The sequence below is a fragment of the Vollenhovia emeryi genome, unplaced genomic scaffold (assembly GCF_000949405.1).
Source record: "Vollenhovia emeryi isolate VEMERY1.0 unplaced genomic scaffold, V.emery_V1.0 DF939189.1, whole genome shotgun sequence".
In the NCBI taxonomy this organism is placed as follows: Eukaryota; Metazoa; Arthropoda; class Insecta; order Hymenoptera; family Formicidae; genus Vollenhovia; species Vollenhovia emeryi.
Genome location: NW_011967177.1, coordinates 563,269 through 573,288, shown reverse-complemented (window position 1 = coordinate 573,288; position 10,020 = coordinate 563,269). Strand labels below are relative to the sequence as shown.

General features: G+C 49.1%; 2 protein-coding genes across 4 annotated transcripts in view; one reads left to right on the top strand and one right to left on the bottom strand.

Moving 5' to 3' along the window:
* LOC105562407 (IQ motif and SEC7 domain-containing protein 1) overlaps nt 1-2,553 on the bottom strand; it is a 58,412-nt gene extending 55,859 nt beyond the window's left edge. For 2 of the 3 annotated variants that reach the window (XM_012013216.1, XM_012013217.1), the window contains exon 1: nt 1,939-2,551. In XM_012013216.1, coding sequence (XP_011868606.1) covers nt 1,939-2,174 — 236 coding nt within the window. In that variant the 5' untranslated portion in view covers nt 2,175-2,551. Of the gene's footprint in view, nt 1-1,938 lie in introns of all 3 variants that reach the window. The other variant, XM_012013222.1, reaches the window with a different exon arrangement.
* A 2,558-nt stretch (nt 2,554-5,111) lies between these two features.
* Nucleotides 5,112-9,983, top strand: LOC105562406 (myotubularin-related protein 14). The gene is made up of 6 exons (XM_012013215.1): nt 5,112-6,301; nt 7,152-7,720; nt 8,139-8,458; nt 8,533-8,965; nt 9,067-9,420; nt 9,508-9,983. Exons 1-6 carry the CDS (start codon nt 6,215-6,217, stop codon nt 9,650-9,652), a joined length of 1,908 nt encoding a protein of 635 aa, XP_011868605.1. The 5' UTR covers nt 5,112-6,214; the 3' UTR covers nt 9,653-9,983.
* The last annotated feature ends 37 nt before the right edge of the window (nt 9,984-10,020 follow it).

The window sequence follows — 10,020 nt, the reverse complement described above, 5'->3', positions numbered from 1 at the left end:
GATGAAACCGGGCCCGGTTTTTCATTTTCTGGTTAGCTGTTAACCAGAAGTTAGTCGACTCTCCGTCTTTTTCTACGTTACTATATCTAAGAAGAGACAGAGAATCGACTAAACTTTTCTAACAATTAATCAGAGAATGAAAAACTGGGCCTTAAAGTCAATCAAGTGGGTTATTATCGAAAACAGTGAATAGTCACCGGTTGACTTTTAGCTCCGGTTTCACCAAGGTTGTTTAACTTTAAGCCTAGCTTAATTCGTTCTGCGTCTCTTTCCAACTGTTACTTTAGAAAGAGACAAACGCGAGTTAAACTGAAATTAGAGTTAAGCGACGTTTGGTGAAACCGGGCCTTAGCGAGGACGGACGAAGCTGGTACGGTTCAGAGCGCGTCGTCTCCCGCTTTTTCGCGCGTCCTCCCGAGCGCGGCAGTCTATATGTTACACGTCTATGCAAAACGACGCGTTAATCTCGCGTAATTAGACAGCTCGCGACGAAGATCCGCGCGCGCGAGCCGTCCATTCAACGGGAACGGAATCCAAGCCGGGAGGAAAATACCCTTCCACGCGCGCGCGGGCACACACTTTTCTTCCCCGGGACAGTCCCGGGTCTCTTGCGTTCGGAAACGTCACCCGGGTGCCCCCCCCCCCCGGTGCATCGTTTTATCCTCGTTTCGCGTACGGCGAGCAACGGGAACGGAACGATACGCCGGGAACGCTCGGGTGACGTTTACCGAACGCGGTGGAGTACGCGGTGGGTTTACGTTTCGCTCTCTTCCCTTTTAACTCGGCCGATTGATCCGCACTCGGCTACTTGTTGAACCAACGGGGGGGGGGGGGATGGAGAGAGAAAAGACTGACCCGACGAGTGACTGACTGCTCGCCGATGCAACGCAAGCAGTCCCGATCGTAGCAGGCGGAAACAACGATGTCGCGCGGACAAAGGGTTAATCCGGCGAGAAACGGTTATCTCTCGTCCGCGCGTGAATTCACCTCGTCGCCCTCCCCCACCCTCCCGTCCACCCCCTTGCCAGTCGCGCTCCGCGATATCCGATCAGACGCGACGGGAAAATTCGCGCGAGAACGCCCCGCGGTCGCGCCGCTCGCCGGCGCAATATCAATTCCGCGATGATTGACGTCTGATGGCTTTTTCTAGAGGGGGGAGAGGGAGGGCAAACCACCTCGCCGATAGTCGGAGACTCGTGCCAGGGGTTTTTTTTTCGTTTTTACGCGAATTGCGCGAAAGGCGGGGGAGACGCGAGGTCGGGGCGGAAAAGCGGTTCGAGGGGGCGAGGAAGGAAAACAACGCGGCGGCCTGAAATGCGCGGGAAAAAGGTGGATACGCCCTTTTTCGATTTCCGCGCTTCGTTCTCGCGGCGAACGGACGAGAACGCGACTTTAAGCGGCGTCGTCGCGCCGCAATTTCTCCCCGCGCGCCTTCCGTTACTTCGTCCGAGAGGAACCGGGTGGGTTTGCTACTCGCCGCTGCACCCTCGTCTCGCTGAAAACGCGAAAAATGTAGAGAGAGAGGGACGAGACTCTCGCGAGTTCCGCGCGCGCCTCCGATATACACTTTCATCCCCGTCGCTTCGTTCTCGCCGGCGATCGGGTGAAAAGAAGACGCGCCCGCCGTTTATCACCGCGCGAGGGAAATGCGCCAAGGGACGGCGGGTAAGCAGGGCACTTTCACGCCGGTAAACATGAACTTTTATCTCGCCGTCGTGGGCCCCCGGTCTTTCTCAGGCCGGCGTCACACTTGCCGCGCTCAAATTGAAAAACAACGGAGCAGGAAAGCGGCAGGGATCTCGCGGGACAGGCGAAACAAGTGTACGCGGAGTGCGATCCCTCGTTCGCACCGTTTCTTCCCGGCCGCGAGTGGGAGGAGGCGGAGGAGGCGGAGGAGCGGCCGAGGGGGACGAGTTGAAGAAAGACGGACGCGCTTACCTGTCATCGTGCAGCCGCTTGAGGTCGGTCATCTCGCGCTCGAACTTGAATTTCGACACCTCGCAGAGCAGGGCGTCCCGCTCGCCGACGATCTCTGCGAGCTCGCGCTGCAGCCTCTCGATCTCGGCGTACTGGCGGCTGATGAGCTGGTTCTTCTCCTCGAGGATGCTCTCGACGTCCGTGTCCAGGAGGGCGCCCGCCGGCGCCGCCGTCTCGCCGCCGAGTACCGCGCTCATGCCGTTTGTTTACCTGCGCTTCCTCACGCGCTCGCTCTGTCTCGCTCTGTCGCGCGCGCGGACGCTGCTTCACCCCACGTCGGGGAAGACGTGCCGACGTCGTCGTCGTCGTCGTCGTCGTCAACGCGATCACGCGGTGGGCGCGCGCCAATTCACGACGGGCTGTCACGGGCCGGCGTCACCGCCGGCATATCTCACGCTCGAACGACACCGATCAACGAACGTCACTGCGGCGCGCAGAGACGAGGCGAGGCACGCACCGATGCGACAGCCCCTCACCGCACGCTCGCCATATTGCGAGCGGGGCCGCGATACCGCGTTCCTCGCGCTCGGACCGCGCCGAGTCCGGTTCCGCCGGTCCGCCGTGTCCGGCGTGTCGGGCGCGACCGCGCCTGCGCGCGCCGCCCCGGCCGCCGGCACGCCTGGCGCCATCGCGCCGCACGCGCCCGGTACCCGTTGGGCAGGCTCTTTCGAATTTTCAAATTATTTATTCCCACGGCTTTGCGATCGAGCCGCCGCTTACCCCTGGTCCACAGTCGTGCTTTAAGGCCGGTATTCATAGTCCGTTCTTATATTTGAGATCATCTTGAGTGAACTCTTAGGCCGGTATTCATAGTCCGCTCTTATATTTAAGATCGTCTTAAGTATACTCTTAATGTGTTTTTAACCAATCACAGAGCCGTATTAGTCTCTTAAGGCAACACTTAAGATGATTTTGAAACAAGAATCGACTATGAATACCGGCCTTAATGTGTTTTTAACCAATCACAGAGCCGTATTAGCCTCTTAAGACAATACTTAAGATGATTTTGAAATAAGAATCGACTATGAATACCGGCCTTATGATTGGTTAATTCTTATGTGTCTGACTGAATTGACCAATCACAGTCGATTATTCTGACTGCGACTCTGCAACTCTCAGGCTGGATTCACATGGAGCGTAACTTGCGTAAGCGTAACCTGCGTATCACCAATCACAGAACTATTTCAACGGAATTATTGAAACGGTTCTATCAGAATGACCCTGTGATTGGTGATACGCAAGTTACGCTACGCAAGTTACGCTCCATGTGAATCCAGCCTCATTGTAGACCCAGCATTGCAGCTTATTTAAAGCGAGATTGTGGACTGTTGTGGACCAGGGATTAGGGCCACTTTAACCACTTCCGAATACTCGGATTACCTTTAATCGACGATTAACTCAATCGGCAGTGTCGCCAACGCGAAGGCTCGTTGATCGCGATTTCTTCCCGTACTTGTCGCGAACGCGTATCGAGAAAGACTGATACCACAGATTAATAGCTGATACGGATGTGCGAAACGGCGCGGGCATAACGAACTCGTTCAATTGTTGCCGCTTGAATGCTCCTGCGTCACCTTGTTTTTGTCGAGCGCCCGTAGACCGAGCGCGGATTCCAAGAAATGACGTAGCGCTATAGCCCGAGCGTTGTAAACAACTCGGTCGAAAGCCGAGCGCGGCTTCCAAGAAATGACGTAGCACCGTGAACCCTCGGTCGAAAACAATCTATTATTCGGCGCGGCTCAGTCGAGCGAGGCGGATGTTTCGCGTGTCTTCGCGTCGCTCCTTGTAATGCGATCGATTCGTACAAGAATCTCGATCGTCCGCTACGCAACTCGCCAAGAAATAATCTCTTTAACATTTACACGTGCAGAATTACGCGCGTAACATCAAGTTTCCGATTTCGCGTGCGGGAGTGCCGTTTAAATAATCGAATCAAAGACTTTTCAAAGCCCATTTGAGGATTAACAAGTGTTCGTTAAATGTCCGTTCCTGTCGACGGCCACACTTCAGGTGTCTGACAGTGTTTGAGGCTCGCAATAAGATGCGGATACACCGTGTGTCTCAACTTACTCGTCGACTCGAAGTGGAGGCGAACTCGACGGAACAGAATACCTTCGAACGGGCTTTATAAACGGGAGTGTAAAATCGCGCGAACGATCTTTGTGCTCTCGCGAGTGTGCCGGAGGACAACTTGAATGGAGGAGGAGGCCTTGGGAAGACATCGGACGTCGGCAACTTTACGGTAAATATTGGTTATTTGGTGTAAAATTAATCAATTCTTTTCAGTTCAGGTTCAAGCCGTTTTATTTCATAATTGTGTAATTTCGAAACAACAATTAGAGAAGAAGAAATAATTTCAAATTATATAAAATTGCACGTTGTGACTTGTATTTCTAACTGCTTTATTTACTTACTTTACTTGTATTTGAAACCTAAATTTAACAATTCTAAGCTTAGCTTTATTCTATGTCAAATTTTTAGCCTATTCGTACTTACACTTGTACGAATCTGATATTCCTAATTTATACTTTATTAGTCTTATATTGATCTTATATTATTTACATTTCTTCCTCTCTTCTCATCTTTCTCCCCTTTTTCTCTCTTTGAACATCGTAATCTGCTTTCTCTTTCCATCCATAGCTTCCTTATAGTATTCCCTTTTACCGTATCCAATTCATCGCTCCGTATCTTATTTCTTATTTCTTTATTGTCTTTCCCTAATTTCTCGAACCAGTGTGATGTACTACATTTCCGTATGCAATCCTGTATGCAAAATAAAAATTGCAGTGGCACACTTATAGATGCAGATCAGTAACTATTCGCTGTTTTCAGTGATAATTCGCCAATTTATTTTTAGAGAGTGTATAGTCAATTCTTATGTGTAAGGATCGTCTGAAATATCTCTTGAAATATTTCTTAGCCAGCACAACGATCCGTGGTGTAGCATCCGTACGGATCATTTGTGAATAATAAAAATACGCTTTCAAAAGCTATGCGAATACCCGATACGATACATAGGCGCGCGCGTAAATTCGAACGCAGTGTGAGCAATCGTCACGTGACAGATGTCAGTTCCTGAGGCACGCGGCAGGCGGCGCTGCAGCCAGTCCCCCCTACCGCCGTCAGAGGGCTACCGTGGACCCGCGGATAACCTTAAAAGTACGGGAACGTGACCGCGATAGGACGACCGCGTGATAATCGCGCCTCGGACGGCTCGCGGCCGTTTGACAATTGGAGCGTGGTGCCGAGGCTGGTGCGTGCGACGGGCCGACTCACTACTCCACGTCTTTGGAGAGCGCGAGGGGAGGAGCATGCGAGTGCTGACGGGTATCTCCCAGCCGAAGCCGCCCCGAAAATGCCCGCAGCAGACACTCGCGCACTCGCGTCGCCGATCTCCCCCGAGTCGACGGAATCCCGGGAACGCGTCCGCCGCTGTCGCGGAAACGCGCGGACCGTACAGTAATCCCGACGGCGCGTCGTAACGTCCGTCCCTTCCCCGGCGAGGAGCTCGTGCGCCGCATGTTTCCACGGCGACACCGACGGCACGCGCGCGGTGGTGTTTATAGGTTATGCACATGCCTCTTTCAGTGTTCGCGGGAGAGAATCGCGCCCGCGTGGAGTCGATCGCGCGCGATTGAGCCCGCAACAAGTACAAAGTTCGCCGACTCGCTCTACGTTCGTTCAAAGGGAGCCTTACGACTCGCTCGTTCTCTCCGCCTCCAGCTTGTCGCGCATCGACGAGCGAATCCACAAACGTCGCCGTGTAAATAGAGCCCGTTGGTATCCTTCGATCATGTTTTGAAAGTTTTTGCATTGTTTTCGTGCGAAAGTTCCCCCCCACCGAATGCTCCGGCCGACCGCGGACCGCAGACACAAGGGCGACAGACTTTCCTGAGCAACGGGAAATCCGTCTCGCGACAGTCGCGCGCGCGCGCCAAGTCGTCGTCCACGAGGGTAACGCACGTTGCTCCGTCGCGCGTGCACGGAAGGATCGCCTTGTCCGCGCTCGAGGATGGAACGCGACGGGACGAGTTTGACGAGCGTCGATTCGCGATGCCATGCGTGTGCACCGTGAACTCGGTGCCCGCGTCGCGTCCCCGCCGCGGCCAAGTGCCGGCTGCCGTTGGCCTTGTGAACTTTGATCGTAATAATCCAGTGCCTCCTCGGGAAAATACCGCGACAGCAATTTTCTACTTGCGAGCGACGAGACGCGTCTAGCTCCGCGCCACAGCGAATCATGACTGAGATTAGCATAGATAGTCTACGAAACCTCATCACGCACTTCGCCAAGAACACGTACAGGACTAAGGATGCCGATGTTACGGTAACCGTCTCGCAAACGTGCCTTGCGGCTGACTCCAAGGTCGAGGACCTGAGCGGAACGGCCGTTTTAGGTCGATGTCCATGTATTTGACCCTGTCTTGAGTTTACCTTAACGTACCGTGTGGAATATTTCATTGCAGCATCTCAGGGCCCGAGCAGAATGGCTGCCTTGTGCTGTTAAGACAATGTTTTATGTTTTAAATCTCTGTCTTAAACGCCTAATCTGCAATGCGCTCTTTGCGTCTAGAAACATTCTATTTTGTAGTCAAATTTTTTGAGCGTTTCGACTCGTTATGTAACATAGAATCTAGATGCGGAGAGCACACTGTGGATTAGGCTAAAATGACGCACTATAACTGTCTTGTGTCTTACGAATACAAGACGGCCATTCGGCTCAGGCCCTAAAGATCTTAAGACAGCCTTAAATAGAAGATCTGTGAATACTATTCTTGTTCTCTTCAAACACAAGACAATTCTTGTGGGTCACTTGAAAACGAAGGGCAGTATTCATAGTCGGATCTTATATTTTAAGATTGTCTTAAATTCATACTTCAATACTTGGCAGCCAATGAAACGTTCCATACAACATCTTTATATCTGGGGCTCGATCGTGTATCTTTTTCTCTAGCGTAAACTCGTGAAAAGCGAAAAATTTCATCAATTAATTCAATATTTGTGAATAAAAATTTTCCACGAGTCGAGGAAAAGATTCATGATTGTATCTCTGAGACTACGAGTACTGAGATAGCCATAGGCTTGAGACATAAAAAGTCTTAATGTACAGGACAATCTGCTCAGGCCTTGCGATTAAATATTGAGTTGTTTAACGAGCCGTGTATCTTTTCTTGCAGAATCAGGAGATCATGCAGAGATGTATGCTGCTTGCGGCCTTTGATTACGACTACTCTACAATAGACAACAGCGGCGGTGAGCTCTGCGCGCATTATCCCAGCTACCTTGTAATATTGGAGCACGACAAGTTTCGAAACTCGAAGAACTGCGACGCGCCGCCGGTGGCGTCGCCGTACGTGATGGAAAATACGTACGGCAGCACGTGTTTAAGGAACAAGCTACTGAAACTGATGACCCACTCAAGATTCGCCAGATGCCGTTCAAGATTTCCCGTGCCAGTAATACTTTACAAGGGCAGACACGTATGCAGATCCTCGACGTTGTCCAGCAGCCCGGAGATGTTCGGTAGAGCCGGATTAGATTTCTTGCTATCTAGCGTAGCCAGCGGCGGCGCCAGCTCAGTGCAGCCGGTTGCGCAGGTAGAGGAGAGTTTACCCAAGGAGGAACCGAAGCTCACCGACTTGAAAAATAAAGTTAGACATTACGACATAGAACTTCTTAAGACTCTCGACGTGGGAACCATCGTGGACTTTATGGTGGAGAAGAAGAAAGTTAAATATGGGATGACGTAAGGGCGATACTAAGTGTCTCTCTTGTATTTGTTTGTATTTTACTAGGACTAAGCGGACTGTTAAACTTTGTTTGGTAATTTCGGTAGCGTAGTTATCGAGGAAAATGTTAAAAGTTGTTTTCTTGTGTAACGCAAATAGAAGAAAAACAAGATGGCTCTCTAAGAAAAGTATTGATTTCGTTGAATCGGTAAACGATGAGTGAAGCTCACGGCTTGTAATAACGTTTAGAGCCAAGCACGTACAGCTTTTCCAGATGAAAACTGCATACGTAGACAATATTTATTCCAATAAGATGTCCATCTTGGAAAACACAGTAAAGTTCCATAATAATAGTTGTCAGTATGAGCAGTCCGTTTTATTCTATAAATCCACTTTTAGAGGCCTTTAAACAGAACTCTTTTGTTCGGTACTCAGCGTAACCTCGTCGGAAAAGGTAGACCAAGAGAGGCGGTACAGCAACTTTAACCTCATTTCACTGCCATATCCCGGATGTGAGTTCTTCAAGGAGTTTAGAGACCAAGATTATCGCTCCAAGGATCTGGTGTTTAACTGGTGCCAGAATTACATAGACGCGCCAATATGTGTACCTGAGGACCCAATCTCCAGTCAATTACGAGTCAACTGGGATCAGTATACGGAATGGAATCTAGTCAAATTAACGCAGAACTATTTAAGATTAATACTGAGATATCTGAACGAAAGTAAGAAGGGATTACTGATTCACTGCATCTCAGGTACGGGCGTATATTGCTCCGTTGAAATGAACCAAATAAACATTTTGCTAATGAGACTAATACGCTGCTTACAGGCTGGGACCGCACGCCGCTATTTATTTCTTTACTGAGAATCAGTCTGTGGGCTGATGGGGTCATTCATACGACGCTGGATTCGTATCAGCTGCTGTATTACACCATCGCTTACGACTGGATGCTTTTCGGGCACGACTTGGCGGATCGACTCAACAAAGGAGAGGAGATACTTTTTTTCTGCTTCGATTTCTTAAAATACATTGAACACGAACAGTACAGCATACACAAGCATTACGAGAGAACGTCGAAACGCAGCGAGACGGAAACTTTTGCGATTGACAGCGATTCTTTCGAGATCATTACAAACTCCAGTTTCAGCCCCAAGAACAGTTCATCCAGTTCTATTGAACAAAATAGCGTAGACGGCGATTCATCACCAGCTGTGTTTCTCACCGACTCCCTGGACAATCAAGATGACCCACGAAACAATGTGTACGATTATTTCAATTATTTCCTTTCAATCGTTATCGCAGCATTTTTATATTACCGTCATCCTGTTTTCCATTTCTAACGTGTGTTTCTTTATGTTATAGAAATCTTGCACACGGCACACTTACCACATCTCCAAATAAAGAGGGTGGTGCCGCGCAAGAATCTCGTTCGCCGTTGCCCGCAAATCGTACGTCTCCGATCGGTGTTCCCATACCACGCAATCCGCATATTCGACAACGAAACGACTCGACGTCTTCTGGCGACTCGTGGCAATTGGTAACGGGGACTGGTAGCCTCTGTGGCTCCACGACTGCTAATGCTGTACATCTGGACAACCTATTCACGCCCGATTCAGATTGTAAGCCATCATGTACTACTTGCCGTAGAAGTCGCCGTACGTCGCAAGAACGCAGTGCAAACGTAAATGACGATGAAACTAGTGTATCCCAGACACAGTGAGTCTTGAGTGTAAATTTCTAGATTGAACCACATTCGTTATCTTGTTGTACGATTTGCAACTTGTTTTAACACTTTGCTTCTAGACGCAAAGAACGGCTGCATTGCCTTCGAAATATATTTTATAAGGCTTATGGACCTCATGGATTTCGATTAAAGGACGAATCAGGTGGAATCAGCCAATACATTGGAAACATTGTTGGGATGACTTCCATTCAACGCACATCCTAGTGACAAATGTTATTCGGTGACTTTCCACGAGCATAAATTTATAGTCGATTTTTCTATTCTAGGATTATTGTAGTGTTTCTTCTGTTTTAATAATTTTTTATTTTTTCTAATTGCATGTACACAGGATTAAATTATGTCTTGCGTGTCTTGTCTTTAACTTGTTTTTTTTCTAATATGATTTTATATGGTAAATGTAGACAGATGTAAATAAGAGAACAGGGAAATTGTAACATGCAATTAAATCTCTTTAATTACATGTTACAACTTTTAAAACTTCCAAAAGTTACTTTAAATTAACTTTTTTAAGTTTTAAAAAATTAAAACTCATTAAAGAGAAAAAGAATCTCTCATAAAAAGAGAGATTTTCT